The sequence below is a fragment of the Coturnix japonica genome, chromosome 3 (assembly GCF_054131305.1).
Source record: "Coturnix japonica strain WE chromosome 3, WE-NBRP24, whole genome shotgun sequence".
Lineage (NCBI taxonomy): Eukaryota > Metazoa > Chordata > Aves > Galliformes > Phasianidae > Coturnix > Coturnix japonica.
In genome coordinates this window covers 7927099-7943207 of record NC_140665.1, presented here as the reverse complement: position 1 = coordinate 7943207, position 16109 = coordinate 7927099, and the positions used below count along the sequence as shown (strand labels likewise).

Genomic DNA, 16109 nt, shown 5'->3' with positions numbered 1-16109 from the left:
ATGGATTTTGTTGTGTTGCTGCACTGTGGCACAGAAGGCATGGCTCCAGCCACGGGGTGTGGGCAGCCAGCAGTGACTGTTAGGGGGTTGCTTTACAGCCTACTTATAAAATAGGATTTGGATGCCATCTAGTGTTTGTGAATGAGCACTGACTCAAGTGCAACTAGGCTTTCAAAGGATAATATTTGGGAAGTTTTGACTTAATGTTTCTAGAGTCAGAAGATAAATGTGTTACATATCTTTCTCCTTTTGTTGTACAGACTTGCTTCACTCAATAGTGTTTAGTTGTTGATAGAGATCATTAGTTCTCACGAATATAGCAGAAAGCCATCTTGATATGAGCTTATTTTGGCAGGTGGAGGTTTTTCACAGCATGGCCCAGGTTGGAACGGACCTGAAGGATCGTGAATCTCCAACCCCCCTGCCAGGCAGGGCCACCAACCTTCCCATTTACTAGACCAGGTTGCCCAGGGCCCCCTCCAACCAGGCCTTGAACACCTCCAGGAACAGGGCATCCACAGCCTCTCTGGGCAGCCTGTTTCAGGACCTCACCACTCTCATGGTAAAGAACTTCCCTCCTTCAGCTTAAAACCATTTCCCCTTGTCTTGCTGTTATCCACTCTTACAGAAAAAGAGTTTACTCCCCTCCTGGTTATAGGCTCCCTTCAGGTGCTGGAAGGCTGCAGTTAGGTCACCCCACAGCCTTTTCTCCATGCTGAACAAGCCCAGCTCCCTCAGCCTATCATTGGTAGGGGAGGTACTCCAGCCCCCTGATCATCTTCATGGCTCACCTCTGGACCCTTTCCAGCAGCTCTCTGTCTTGTACTGGGGGCTCCATACCTGGACACAGTACTCCAGATGGGGCCTCACAAGAGCAGAGAGGGACAATCACCTCCCTGTTCCTGCTGGCCACCCCTCTCCTGATGGAGTCCGGGGTACCATTTGCTTTCTGAGCTGCAGGAGCACACTGCTGGCTCATGTTAAGTTTCTTATCCATCAGGGCCCCCAGGTCCTTCTCTTCAGGGCTGCTTTCAGTGACTACTCCTTCTAGTCTGTATAGACGTCTGGGATTCCTCCAGCCCAAAGTGCAAAACCTTGCACTTTGCTCTGTTGAACCTCAGGTTCACCTGGTCCTATATTTTAAGTCTGTTGAGGTCCCTCTAAATGGCATCTCTTCTTTCCATTGCGTCAACTGCACCACTCAGCTCAGTGTCATCAGCAAACTTGTTGAGGGTGCGCTCAATTCTGTTTGTTGATGTCATTGATAAAGATGTTAAAGAGCACCAGTCCCAAGACAGACCCCTGGGGGGCACTGCTTGTTACCGGCCTCCTCCTGGACACAGAACCATTAATCACCACCCTCTCTCTGCAGCCTTTCAGCCAATTTCTTATCCATTGAGTGGGACACCCATCAAATCCACATCCCTACAATGGAGTGATAAGGATGTTGTGGGGCACCATATCAAAGGCCTTGCTCAAGTCCAGGTAAATGACATTGGTTGCCTTCCCCTTGTCCACGAATGCTGTCACTCCATCATAGAAGGCCACAAGATTGGTTAAGCATGACCTTCTGGTGAAGCTGTGCTGGCAATCTTGGATCACTCGCTCATTCCTCATGTGATCAAGTGTGTCATTCAGGAGGATCTGTTCCATGATCTTCCCAGGCACAGAGGTGAGACTCACTGGCCTGTAGTTCCCTAGGTCCTCCTTGCTCCCTTTCTTGTATATGGGAGTGATGTGACCCTCCCGTCATCCGGGACATCACTTGACAGCCATGACTTTTTAAATATGATGGAGAACGGCTCAGCAACCACCTCAGCCAGCTCCTTCAGAACCCTGGGATGCATGCCATCCAGCCCTATAGACTTGTATGCATTCAGTCTCATCAGGTGGTCTCGGACTTGCTCTGCCCTTACAGCAGGGGGGGATTTACCGCCCCAGTCCCCACACAGAGGTTTAGGGTTGCAGGACTCAGGGATGTAAGAAATACTGGAATCCTGGCTGCCAGTGAAGGCAAAGAACTCATTCAGTACCTCAGCCTTCTCTTTGTCCATTGAAGCCAGTTCTCCTTTTACATTTACCAAAGGAGGTACGCCTGTTTTGGCCTGTCTCTTCTGACCAAAGTACCTGCAGAATGCCTTCTTATTGTTTTTCACATCCCTTGCCAAGTTCAGTTCTGCCTGTGACTTGGCTTTCCTGATCCCACGTCTGCAAGTCTGGATGGCATCCCCTGTTTCCAGAGTTTGTAAGCATCTTTCTTCACCCTCAGTGTGCCAGTAGGTCTTTTCCAAGCCATGCTGGTTTCCTACCTCCTCTGCCCACTTTCTTATTCAGAGGAATAGAGACCTCGTGTGCTCTCAGGCAGCCTTGAAGAGTAGCCAGCTCTTCTCAACATCCTTGTCTTTAAGGACAGCATCCCAGGAGATCTTGGCCAACAATCCATTGAACAGCTTAAAGTTTACTCTTCCAAAGTTAAAGGTCCTGACCTTACTCTTTGCCAGGCCCACATCCCTCAAGATCACAAGATCGATCAGGACATGGTTGCTGCAGCCAAGGCTGCCTCCAGCCTTAATACCTTTAACGATCTTCTCTGTGTTGGTGAGCAGCAGGTCCAGCAATGCATCATCTCTGGTCAGTCTGTCCAATACCTGGACCAGCAAGTTATTGTCAATGGATTCCAGGAGCCTTCTGGACTTCTTGCAGCTCACCGTGTGGTCTTTCCAACAGATGTCTGGATGGTTGAAGTTCCCCACCAGGACAAGAGCCTGTGAGCATGATGCCTCCCACATCTGGAGCAAGAAAGCCTCATCAACAGTCTCCCTTTGATCAGCTGGCCTGTAGTATGACCCTATAACCAGCTGGCCTTTATTAGTCCCGTCCAAATTCTAACCTACAGGCTCTCAGCCTGTTCCCGATTGTTTCTCAGGGGGAGTTCCTCAGTCTATCCACTCTTTGACATAGAGGGCAGTTCCCCCACCCTTCTTACCTTGCCTATCCTTTCTAAAGAGCCAGTAACCCTCAATGGTGGTATTTCTTACCTTGCCTATCCTTTCTAAAGAGCCAGTAACCCTCAGTGGTATTCCAGTTGTGGGACAAGGTCATAACTTTCCAAGTGCATCACGGTTTCCAGCTCCTCCTGCTTATTTCCCAGGCTGCGTGCATTGGCACTTTAGCTGGGCTTTCCTTCTCACCGTCTTTATAGAGGATCTGGGATCCCCTAGAACAGCAGCATCCCCCTGTCCTAGTCCATCCCTCCACCATCTTCACCCATCATGTCTGGTAGCCCTCGAACTACCCGCTCAACCCCAGTGGCCCTTGTTTTGTCCCCTTCCCCCTTCATACCTAGTTTAAAGACCTTTCAGTGAGTCCCGCCAGTTCATTAGCTATGATTCTCTTACCCCTTGGAGACGGGCTACATCCATCTGCAGCCATCATGTTACCAGCTTACAAATTCAAAGTACATTGTGGAGTCCCCCAAACTGATATTTCTCATAATGATGTAAAGTTGTATGCTGTGCTGTAACCACACAGACAGTTGCTAAATTACTACAAATATTCATGCTGAAAAGTGCAGGAAGCTTAAACTGGTTTTGGGTTTAGCAGGAAACCCATTTGATGGTGCTTCTGAAAATCAGTCTCTGTTGACATTTGTTTCCGAGTGTGCTGGGGTTAGGTTTCAGCCTCACAGGCTAATACATCTCTCATTTTCATGTAAGCTGCAGAGCACTCCGTACTTGAATTACAGAAATACAGAGATGTGCTGATACCTTATTTCCCAGATTTTCTTGAGGGAGCAGATACAAGATGGACTTATATTGGGTAGCATCCTTTGAGAGGGCAGCTGAGCCCTATTCATGTTGCAGCTTTTTCTTAGTTCCAGTGGTCTTAGAAGCAGAAGTAAAGCACTTCCTATCATTCTGTAACAGCAAACCAGGATGTTGTGGTTATATGAAGTATAAAATGCATCTGCTTGGTTCATCCTGGTTCTTTCCATATTGAAAAAAATGGTTGGTTAAGTAGAGCTGCACAGCCAGTGAGAAGTGCTTGGTTTGGTTTGGTTTGGTTGTGTTTCACTGGGGGAAAAATACCCTGAAGTGATGCTGGGCAGTTTCCCTAAGGAGTGCAGTATTCATAAAATACCATTTAATTCAACACGGAATTTTGATTTGATTACATTTGATTATATTCTCAAATTGTTTGGCTATTCAGGTCTTCTTTTAATGCTCCTAAGTAATAAATACAGACTTATATTCCAGTCTTGGGAATATCTGGAGGAGCAGGAGGCATTAAAGGAGTCACTTGGAGCAAAATCTTCCTGAGGGAAAGATCTGTTACGTTTCATTGCAGCTCTGCTCTTGAGAGGCCTTGGGTGTAGTTCAGTCTGCAAATAGCAAATGAGACCTATTGGGCGTGTAAGAATTGTGGAGAGAATGGAGTGCTTGTGGTTATCAGCTTTGGCAGAAGCACCGATAGGCAACTGGGGCTGGGTGAGACCAGAGCTGGTTCTTATCCAGAGCTCACTTCTCTTGTAAGTCAGGAGAGCTCCAGCCAGCTGCTAATGGCAAGTCAGTGGGTAAGGTCTGCTCCCTGCAGGTGTGCAGCCCTTCAGAAGAGCAGTACCTTCAGCAACGGATAGTTAGGAACTTGACTGCATTGCTTTTGGTTGACTGGGTCACTTGATAGTATCATTGTGCACTTAGTCCTTTGGAAGCTTTATCTTAATGCTGGTACAGAAACGTGTGTGTTTCCATAATGACATGATAAAACTCACATGGAAGTTCATTGGCATACCACCAGCAATTGGTTTTCATGTAGGATAATGCTTTTTTTTTGCCAGTCCCAGGTAGGAAAGAGGGACTCTATTAAAGAACAGACACAGAATTTTCAACAAGACTGGAAAATAGATTGGTATGGTTCTCACAGCCTTGCAGGCTTTGAGCTGCTAGTTTTGTCTCAGGCCTGCCCAGTACGTTATGTAAGTTGCTTCTTAGATGTTAGTCGTATAAACTTCTGGGTTGTTCTTGTTTCTATTGAAGTGGATAACTGTCAGATTTGTAGCTGGCACCGTGGGGCGATGATGTAGAATACAAAGGAAGGTGTTGGCTGCAGGGGTAGCGTGCAAGGTAACCGTTCTCAATCTCTGCTCCTTTAAACCGAATAAATATGGCCCAGCAGCACCTAAGGACTCTGTACACCATCAGAAAAGAGTCTTAGCCCTTATTTGAAGAGCAATGTGCTGCAGGCTGCCAGGCGAGCCACTGCTCTGAGCCCCCTCCCAGCAAATGGCTGCAGCGGTGGCGCAGCGTGTGTCGGCACAGCAGCAGGCTGCCTCCACCGGCACTGCGTCAGCTCCACGCCCCGCGCTGTCAGCTGACGCCTCCTGCAGCACCAGTGCAGCAGCGGCTGCAGACGCGGCCGGGAAAGCCCATGTTTGCCATCCCGGGCTGCAGATTTCTCCTCTTGCAGCTGTCCTATTGGTATGCATAATTGATAACTGCAGCTGGAGGGTAGACCGCGTGTGGAGAGATGGACAGTCAGCCGAGCGGTTGGAAGGATAAGGGTATTTGCTCTTTCAACTTTTTTCTCTCTTATTGCTTTATTTTGTATTCTTAAGCTAAGGATGCTGCGGGTTGCTTTTAATGAATGGTATTTGTAGCATGGATTTGATTGTGGAATGTATGAAGGTGTAAGATATTTTGGTATTGCATGTGGAACAGTAAAGACTGCAGATTGCAAGAGATGAATGCGAATGGCGCAGAAAGAATAAATAATTTATGTTGGTGAAGCAGCTTGTGTGGCACTGCGGAGCTCTGCCAGCCCCACCGAGCGTGCTAAGAACAGCTCCTGCGGGTATGCAGTGCACAAACACCGCCATATCCAAAGGTAGCTCAAATTCCTTTGAAATCTGTGGATTATTGATGATTTAAAAATATTAACCATTAACTCGAGAGGACATGTCTGCAGTTCATGTGGCTTAGTCATTTTATGAGCAGACATTGCATGCAGGCTGCAGCAGGCTGCCTGTTTGTTGCTTCATTATGTCGGTGTTTGGGGTCTTCCCTTAACTGCGCTTGCTCAGAGTTCCCCATATTTCTGTGGGTTTCCAGTTAAACCTGTGCCTGGTTTCCAGAGCGCAGAGGTGTTGTGCCGGGTGGTAAATAAGAAGCTAGCCTTAAATTAGTGTGCTGCTGACCTTTGTTCCTGCGGCCGCCAATGGGAGATCCCCGTTGTCAATCTCTGGGGATCATTATTAGTGCTCACTGTGTAAGAGTTTAAGCCTTACCAAATACGTAATCTCCGCAAACTTTTATCTGCAGGACAACCTTTGGAAAGAAATGTCATAACCTCTGGATACTGAATTTGTTAAAGGTCCCTGCAGTGCTTGGTACTGCTGAACTTTGCCTCTTTTTCTTTAAATAACCATCATTTCAGGGTTGTTTTTCTCCTGTGGAGCAGAGTTGCCAGCTGTGTGGGATCCACACAATGCTCTGTCTGAACTCATGTAGCAAAAAACAAATGCTGTGGGGATAAAAGTTTGCCCTGCAGAGTAACCTCTGAAGTTCTCAGCTTTTGCTAAAGGCAAGTGGGTAATAGGAAAAAATACCCTGTGGTGTTTAGTCATTCGTACTTAACGTGTCATTACTTTACATGGTCAGTATCCGTTTGTCAGGCCTGAATTACTCAGGGTTAAAAAAATGAGCAGGTTTGTTGGTTACCTTTGGGTGCTCGGAGCCCCTGCTTCAGGCTGGCTTTGGCAACCCAATGAGCAGCGTTAGCTGCAGTCTGTCCCTCGCTGCCCCTGAGAGCAGACATTTCCCAACCCTGAATTTGAAGCCTTGAGAATAATGGAGTCATTCTTGGATAGAGATTAATGAGTTGCCACTCGGGAGCTCGCCTTTTTCACACAGTAGAATACTGAGGGCTGTCAGAGCTGCAGGCACAGAGTACCTAACATGCAGGCTGGACACCTGGGGCTGCGTGCTTCAGTGCAAGTGGGCCTGGTTAGCGTGGAGTGGAGGTGATATCAGGTGGACCAGGCAAACCTGAGCCTGTCCTGCATGTAGATCTTGTGCTGTGCGACTGTGCCAGGTGTTTCAGTTTCCTCTTTTCCAGAAGAAGAAGCCCCAGAAGGTGTCCCATCAGGTGGAGGAAGCTGTTACTCCCAAAGAAGCCTGTGCTGCCTTGAGATTTAATTACGGTACAGTTTAAGGTTTATAAGAAAATGGAAGGTGGAACAAGAAGTTTGCTGGGGAAGCAGAACAAGTCTGGTTCCCCTCCTTTTATGACTGTGCTCTGGCAGTCATGGCCCTGAAGACCATCCCCGAGTGCTTTCTGTCAGCATTTATTCATGATGAGATGTGGCCTCTTTCATGAGTTTTTTACTGCGTGAGGTCAGGTTCCAGCAGCATGGAAAACCATGGCTAAAGTTCAAGGATTGATGACACGATTCATTTTGCCCCGTAATAAGCACAGAAGCAAATATTGCAACATGCTTGTTTCTGAGCTTGGGCATAAACTGAAGAAAAATGGAACAATCAGATCTAAAATCAGAGAAGAACCAGAAGTCTGGTCCATAGATTTTCCCACAAGGTGCTGTTTCCTGCTGGAAATAATCTTACCTTTTGCTTTGGCACACCTGTATCTGCTGGAACAGCCATGGGAGTTGAGAAAGCAGCGTAGTGAAAGTGGTCAAGCCCCATACCTGCAGTTATTGATCTGTGAGATAAGCAGGGTGAAACCAGATTACTTGGGGGATGGCATGACTTTTATTTTTAGCACTTTTGAGGCCAGGCCCCACATGATGTAATCAGTAGTGAAGCGTCTAACATGCGCGATCTGTGTTTTAATTAGTTCAATGAAATGCCAGGTTAGTGACTGAATAATGGAGTGCCATAGATATACCTACCAAGTTATCCCAGGGTTTTCTTTCATTTTTTTATTAATGTGCTGAAATTATCTCTTGAGTTCTGGCTTAGGTGTGAGAAGTGGTAGGAAAGGCCGTACAGGCTCACACAGGCCTTGATTTCTGAAGATTTCCTAATGAGCAAACAGGACTTTGGAATGGTTTCCTCGGTTCACGCACTGCAAGTGCATGCATGCATACGTGATCAGCTAGAAAGAAAAGAAGAAATACTGCATTGGCCCATTGAGGATTGTTACCTGGTGTTTGCATTTTGGGGGGGATAACTTGGTAGTGTTGGACTTCATTCTAGCATGTGCTTTGTGGAATTGGTGTTGGTTTTTCATTACTAGGACTGTGGGGCAGGTGTGCCAAGTGTGAGACCCATGGGGTCCAAGCTGGCTCTGTGACCTCAGGGGGTCCAGCAAAGCAAGTGTGTCTGTCCCCCTGCATGCACTGCTCCTTGGTGCTGCCCTTCCCCAGGACAGGGAGGGCTCTGTTGATTGCTGCTGACTCCCCATGCCTGGCACCCTCAGATAGACTCACTGTTTTTCCAGCCTGGGCTTGTTTTGTTTCACTGAATTGCAGCAAGGCAGTCAAGGACCCAGCTGGCTCCCAGCACATGTGAGTGGGGTAAAGGCACTCTGCAACCGCTCCTGCTTACAGCGTCAGTCATGATGTAAAACAAACATAATACGAAACAGAGCGAGGGCCCTTGTCATTCTGATGTAAGAAGTCATTAAAATGTGAAAGCCCAAGCCTGCCAATGGTGCCTGTGCTTGGATGGTTTGTCCACCTGCTGGGCCACCATGTTTCTCACACCTTCTCTTGCAGTATGACTAGATTTGCGCTCAGGTGCAGTGGGGCGGATCAGTCTGGAGGCAGTGTTTGGCAGAACCATAAGGTCAGGGCACTCTGTGCTTTGGCTGCCTGGGTAGGACATCGCTCGCTTTGACTGAATGCAGCTGGGGAGACTTAGAGGAGACCTTACTGCTTTCTACAGTGACCTGAAGGGAGGTGTTGTAGCACGGAGGGTCAGCCTCTTTCCTAGGAAAAGGTGATAGGATGAGAGAATGGCCTCACGTTGTGCCAGGGGAGGTTCATGTTGGCTGTTAGGAACAATTCCTTCTCCACAGAGCGGTGATGCAGTGGCACAGCTGCACAGGAGTGGTGGGGTCACCGTCCATGGGGGTGTCCCAGAGCCGTGGGGATGTGGCACTGAGGGACGTGGGCAGTGGGCACGGTGGGTTGATGTCTGGACTGGATGATCTTGGCGCTCATTTCCAACCTTAATGATTCTAAACCAGCTTCCACCTGACATTGCTGTGGCTCCATCCCTGGCAGCCACGTTCTGCCCAGCCACCAGCTATAGCGGCACAAAGCGAAGGCTTTCTTTTGGGTGTACATCTTTCCATGTAGGCCCTCCAGATGAATTGCCCACCTGCAGGGCTGCCGACAGAGGCAGGTGCTGTGGGGCACAGACAGGGTCTGTGCTGGCTCCTTGCTGTGCGGCTTGGCTTTGGGGTGGGATTAAGATGGATGAGGGCTGGAGCAAGCTGGGAAAGCGGAGCTGCAGTTTCAGGTCTGGGCCGTCAGATGCTCTCTACAGAAGATCTGTGGAAACCGTGAAGATCACTGTCATAAGTAATTAAGAAGTTTAATTAGCTTGACCGGAAAGTGCCCCTCTAAAAAGAAATCTGCAGTTTACCTATTTGTGGTCTTAATGGCCACAATGGCATTTTTCCTTTTGCACCACAGAGGCATTTAAAAGCTGCCCGGTCTCTGTAATTCAGTTAAGTTTCTGCCAGTACTACGCTGTTCTTAATCTGATCAAGAAAAAGGCTCCTAGTTGTGCTCCTGTTATTTGAGGGACAGAAGGAATTTGTGTTTACGTTTCAGAGCACAGACAGGCTGTGTGGTGTCATGGCCGCTGCATGCACAGCCCCTGTAAATCACAGCCGCCCTGCTTTCCCTTCGCTCCCCAGTGACACAAAGGGTCTTTCTTTATGCTGAACCCCTTTGTGTGTCCTCCTGCACGTGCCCGGCACGGAGCAGCACTGCTGGCAGCCGTGCTGTCCCGCAGCTGCGTCCTGCAGCCACTGTGCCGGCTATTGGCTGCGGGCTGCAGCGGGCGTTGCGTATCGTCCCTACGCTGCCCCAGCAGGAAGTGGAAGGCGCTGGGAGTCAGCTGCACAAGGGCTGGTGCATGCAGGCACGCTCAAGATGGATGCCAAAATGGGTTAGTCCCTTCTCTTTTGCTTCTATTCAGTGTCCGTGAATTAAAACTCTGTCGTAGGTATCGAGGCTTTTAATTTCTCCGTCTGAAAAATAGAGGATTACTTGCTTTGGTTTTGTGTTTTTTCTTTTAAAGAGGATTATCAGGTTAAATATATCGAACCGCCGTGTTTTGTTTTGTCATCAGAATCTGCATTAAATTGCTCGATTTTAAGTTAAATGACAGTGAAAGAAAGAAGAGTCTTGAGAAAAAGGCAGTGCTAAATCTCGTGCCGCAGACGGCACTTGTTCTGAAGGCAAAATGTAATTGGATGAGTTCTGCATGTAAGGCACGGATGCTGGCGGTACTATTTTTAGATATGCCAAGTGACAGTTCGTGCTTACCAAATGTAGACAGCTGCTCTTGCTGTGAAATAGGCCTGGAATACTTGCGCTAAAAGCAGGAGGTTATGGTTTGTGTTGTATGAAGGGAAGCCTACAGCAGATCCCTGAGGAAAGGTGCTGCTCGGCAGCGCTGTTCTGGGGCACTTGTTTGCCTGCTGTGGCCTTTGCTGTGCTGTGAATGCCGTGTGCTTGAGTTCATCCCAGAGGGCTGCTGGTTAGCACTGCTTTAAACCTTCCCTTTCACTTCAGAAAGAAATGTGAATAGCTGGTTCTGATCAACTGGAAGCAAGAAATCAATGTCAGCATTTGCTTTCTGATTGAACGTTACAAGTTGCTTTTTCAGATGCCTTATAGCATGGGATTTTCCCTTTGAAGAATTTACTATGAAACAAGATATCCGTGTCATGAAACCAAGGTCGGTGGCTGCTTCTCCAAATGGAGCAGAGACGGCGAGGGAAAATTCTTGTGCAGCTGTGGGGTGGTGTGGGAGGGCCTGGCTTGGGGGCTCTCAGTGCTGAGAGCTGCAGCCTTGGGGTGGGCTGCTGGAGTGTGCTCCGTGTCTGTGCTGTGCTTCTGTTTGAGCCATGTGCATTCATTCCTCCTGTTCTGGAGCCTGCCCTGAAGATGACTTGCTGTTAGAGCCAGGCTCAGATAGAAGGTGCTGCTGGCTGCGATATGTGGTTTCCTGTGGAGCAGCAAGAACCCCCCGTCAGTGTGGATCTTCAACAGTGCATTGCAGAGGAGGGGCTGTCTCACTGCAGAGCTGATGCTGGCTGCAGAAGGAGCAGGAGGGCCGTGCTGAGTGTCACATGAGAGTCACCCCTGTGTTCATCTATGGGTGCTCAAATTGCAGGGTGTAAAAATAAAAGTGGTTTCAGCGTCTGAAGCAAAAAGCATTGCAAAGATGTTTGGGGAATCACACAAAACGAGGCCCACCGCCCTTGTTTTGAATGAGTTCTTGCAGATCTCCCCCAGGTGCAGCTTGGTGTAGGCAGAGCCCTCTGTTTGCAGTGCATGCAGGTGAAGTTTGCCCCTTCTGCTGCCACCTTCTGCATGCCAACCCACCAATAAGGCGTGCAGAAACACCAGGACTGTGATTACAGACAAAGCCAAAGAAACCGAATATGATGTTTAATGTGGAGTTTATAGCTCATACAAAGAGGAATTCAGCCATGCCTTAATTTCTGTTTGTTTGATCTGTACAAGTCGTGAAGAAAAGGTGTGCTTATCTTTGGCCCCGTGCGTTGCCCGTTTGCCAGGGAAGCAAGGAGTGCAGCTCTGTAACATGAGGAGGAATAACAGCTCAGCAGAGCACGGGGAGAGGCTGCAGTCTCACAAGGGCTTTGAGGGCAGGAGCGGCATCTCCTTGGCTGCTCTGTCTCTCTCACACCCCACATATTGGTGGAGCCACACACAGAACCCCATCCAGCACCTGATCTGGCTGATTGCTTGGGCTCTGTGCTGGTTGTGCTCAGTGTGGGCTGCATGCAGGTTGCTGGGCTGGCTCTGTACGCAGAGCAATGTAATGGCACTGAGCAGTGGAGGGCTGGGATAGTTCCTTTCAACAGCAGTTTTGATTTATTACACGTTTAAGGTGTTCATGTAACTGTAACATGACTCTGTAGAGCTTGAGGGAATTCTTACGCTTATGGGAATTAAATATTTGCATTAAGTATTTTGTGTTATGGAAATAATGGATTCTTTTATGTTTCTGCCCCGAGTTCTCAATTTTCCAGTGCCTGCTGCTGGGTTTCCCTACAGAAATAATTAGGACAGGATGTCAGCTTCTGAAATGTGTGAAATTGCTCCAGTGGCGTTTTCATGTTGTACTTTCGAAAGGATTGTACAGACTTTACCCTATAGAGGCCACAAAGTTACTTAGTGTTAGTGCATTTCCATCCTTTCATCCAGGACAAAATAGCATCTGTGCTATTATTGAATTCCTTCCTTTACAGTCACTTTAAGTTCCCCTGCTGAGGTGTAATACGCTGTTACAGATAATTTCTGTGCTGTCTGGGGTAGGGTTACTACAGCCGTGTATGACAGAAGTAGTAATATGTCCATACTTTGAGTTCTGCGTTTATTAACTCACATTACCACGCTTATCAAGCAGTTTCGATGCATGAGAGGAATTTATTCTTGTGAAAACCTCATCGGCTGTGGAAATGATGATAAAGGCCAAATGTTTTTGTGCACCTCGCCATGTGATACAGAACTAGACTAGACTGGGCTGTGTGCTTGGCACAGTTGTGTGCTCAGCAATGGAGAGCGATGTTTGGCAAATTTCATTAACATTTTGGAGGAAAAAAGCAACCAAAAAACCTTCCCAGCAAGCACCAGCACAGCCCACCTTCCCAAACCACAAAGAGCTGCAATGGACACACTGAGCCATTTCCTAGGACTTATGCAAGGGTTTAGTTTACAGCAATGCAGAAAATGGCATAACGTTGTGTTCTTAGCTGAGTGTCAGGGGAAAAAAATCAACCTGGTTTACAAATGAAGTATTTTATATTATAACCCAGCAGATTTAGCCTGAATTGAAATGTGTGTGCTGTCTTGATGGCTCGTTTTGTCACCCATAACCAACACCATAAGCTGCCACATGAATGACTTTAGTCAAAAGGGAAGAAAAACAACTGTTAATGCCTCTGCCTCTTTTGGACTTGCAAAGGTCCAAAAAGGTCATTTGTTGATGTTTTTGTCCTTTGTCCCAACAGGGAATCTGCAAGTGATCTCCATGAGATCCCCTGAGATAATAGGAAACAAAGCACAAACTGCTGTGGTTCTGGTGCACAGCACAGAACCGTAGTTGAAGAGATTAATTCTGACATCGCTGAAGGGCAGGATTGTTCTTAAAATTTAGCAATTACATTTGAGCTAATCCTAACATCAATAATCCCAATAATCTGAAGCCTGATGCAAAGTCAGGGCTACAATAACCTATTTCTGGTTGTCATTTCAGCTCTTGTTCGACAGTGAGGTCACGAGTTCTGGTCTTGGTGACTCTCAGCAGTCAGATGCATCGTGTGTTCTGTTTTAATGTGCATGCAAAAGGGATCTTGTTCTAATTTCTTACCTTTTTACATTTTTAGTTGTTGACCTCCTTTACTGGCGAGACATTAAGAAGACAGGAGTGGTGTTTGGTGCCAGCTTGTTCCTGCTGCTCTCATTAACAGTGTTCAGCATCGTGAGCGTGACAGCTTACATTGCCTTGGCCCTGCTTTCTGTGACCATCAGCTTTAGGATATACAAGGGAGTTATCCAGGCAATCCAGAAGTCCGACGAAGGCCACCCATTTAGGTGAGGTTTTTCTTTTAATTAGGGGAAAATACGTTGTTTTTGGGAGCGGCGCTTGTGGTGCTGGTAGAAGCAGTGAATGGACGTGCACTAATGTGTTGTGTAAGAAAATGAACAGTAATGCTGGAGTGTCTTCATTTACATTAAAAAAAGACAATGAAACCAAAATGACAAACTGTACCGCAATCTAATGGGTTAACATAAGCATTTTAGAGTGACACAGTCTTCAGAATGCGAACTAGTGACAGATGATGTACAAAATGTAAAGATTATTTCAGCACATCCAATGCGATTTATTTAGAGAAAGTCAGAATAGATGTAGCACGGGGGATTTTGACCTTTCTGGGACATTGGGATGCTCTTAACACTTAGATTTCAGCACATAACAGCAGAGCTGTGTTCTAACATGCAAATCTGCCTTAGAGGAATCCAGGCTCATTGCAGCCTGCCCAGGTAAGGAATTCGGAAGACTGGACTCTGAAGAACACTCTAAGGATAGAGGAGTTAAATTGTAGGGTTTATTTTTTTCATTAAGCTCTTGCTTTCAAGTGATGAATGCAGTCCTTGTGGTGGACCATGTGTACACTTCCCTGCAGAGCAGAACTGCAGTGTCCTTGGCATTCATGCTCCTTCCTGTGTAGAGTGCAGTGGTGTCTGTTGTTGCAGAGCTGTATGTTAGAAGAAATAAAACCACTGAGGTGTAAGAGTAATGACTGAGCGTATGTTTCCAGTTTCCATGCCAGCCCTGTCCCACGCTGCTCTTGCTTCTCTCCTTTTTTAATGAGCAGAGTGGTTCAATCTGAGTTTCCCTTGCACCTTTCAGAAAATCCTGCTTGCCTCCCGTTTGCAGCCCTCTTAACTTTGTGGTCTTTCCACTTACTCTATTTCTCTTCCTCTCATCTGCAGTAAGAGTATTCAAACCTTTTGCAAGTTTATTTCTCCCTGACCACACATAGTTGTTAATTTAGCCAGTAGGAGCCAGTGCTTTCAATGACACACACAGGAGACTCCACTATGTGTTTGTGGGGGTGGGTTTTTTATAATTATTTAATTAAAGACACCAACACAACACCTTACAGCAGAATCCCTCCCCCAGAAATTAATGACTTAGCCGCAGTAGCTGTGAAATGATGTCCTATTACAGATGGTGCTGCGTTGCCCCTATCTCTAAGGTGGAAGTCAAATATGTTGTTCTTTGTGTGCCAGAGTCCTAACTACTGCAAGGCAAAAGTCACGGTGCAGTGTGAATGGACCTTTAATGGGATATAAATACACACCTCTGTGTTAAAAGGATTGCTGTCAGTAATTGCTAAAAGGCAGTTTTGATTTTTTCTGTATTTTTTTTTAATGAAATGATGAAAAAATTGCCAGTCTTCCAATGCCTTGGTGTATTTGTCATGCTGTGATAGTTTCAAAACTGTCTTCCAGCAGTGTGGATTCATTGCTTTTGTAGGACTTTCTCTGTGTGAGAAATGTAGATATCTCAAGTCCCATTGGATATGAGGTTGCCTTAAGGATTCCCTTTTTCCTAACGCAGCAGTAAAACCAGAGAACGAGTCCCTTGTTCCCTGCCAGCCCCTCCATCTGTGTCTCCTATTTTAAATACCCACTGGCCTTCTGACTGACAGATGCCAGTATATGGGTCAGAGATGCTGGACATGTCTGACCACTTGTTAGCCCTGAGTGCCGGTCACTGCGCCTTCTGCATAGTGTGGGCCAGCCCATGTGCATGTCCAAGTACATACAGGAGCACAACACAGCTTGATTTTTGCTCTTCCCTTCCAAAGATAACTTAGGTTAGTTCTGTTCTGTCCTAGCACTCTATGTGTTGTGAGGTTTGTCTGTTTCTAACACCGTGCTGTATGTTGGTACTGCTTAGTGGAACTCTCACAGTAAAGCCTCACAAGCTGTTCTTTCTCGCAGGGCTTACTTGGAGTCTGATGTAGCTGTGTCTGAAGAGCTGGTTCAGAAATACAGCAATGTCGTGCTTGGTCACATCAACGGCACAGTCAAGGAGCTGAGACGCCTCTTCCTTGTTGATGACTTGGTTGATTCTCTGAAGGTGAGTTTACTCCAGCTGTAGGTACATCAGCCTTCTGCACATAGATTCAAAGCCCACTTGTTCTTATGCAGTTGTTTGTTCACAGTTATGTTTGACTCCGTGTGCTGGAAGTACTGAGCCTTTTTGTGGCTTTCTCATCGCCACGTTCAGCTGCGTATAAAGCACCAAACGTGGCCATGGAGTGGATAACTTTATTTGCTCTGCATTGTGGCAGTACAATAAAACTGAGTG

The 16109-nt window shown here is 47.0% G+C and overlaps 1 protein-coding gene across 12 annotated transcripts in view; it reads left to right on the top strand.

Moving 5' to 3' along the window:
- The window catches only part of RTN4 (reticulon 4), a 71376-nt gene that overhangs the window by 47113 nt on the left and 8154 nt on the right, over window positions 1-16109 (top strand). For 11 of the 12 annotated variants that reach the window (XM_085542591.1, XM_085542590.1, XM_085542592.1 and 8 more), the window contains 2 exons: window positions 13612-13819; window positions 15740-15878. In XM_085542591.1, the coding sequence (XP_085398717.1) occupies window positions 13612-13819; window positions 15740-15878 (347 nt within the window). Of the gene's footprint in view, window positions 1-5368; window positions 5561-13611; window positions 13820-15739; window positions 15879-16109 lie in introns of those variants that run through there. The other variant, XM_015856722.3, reaches the window with a different exon arrangement.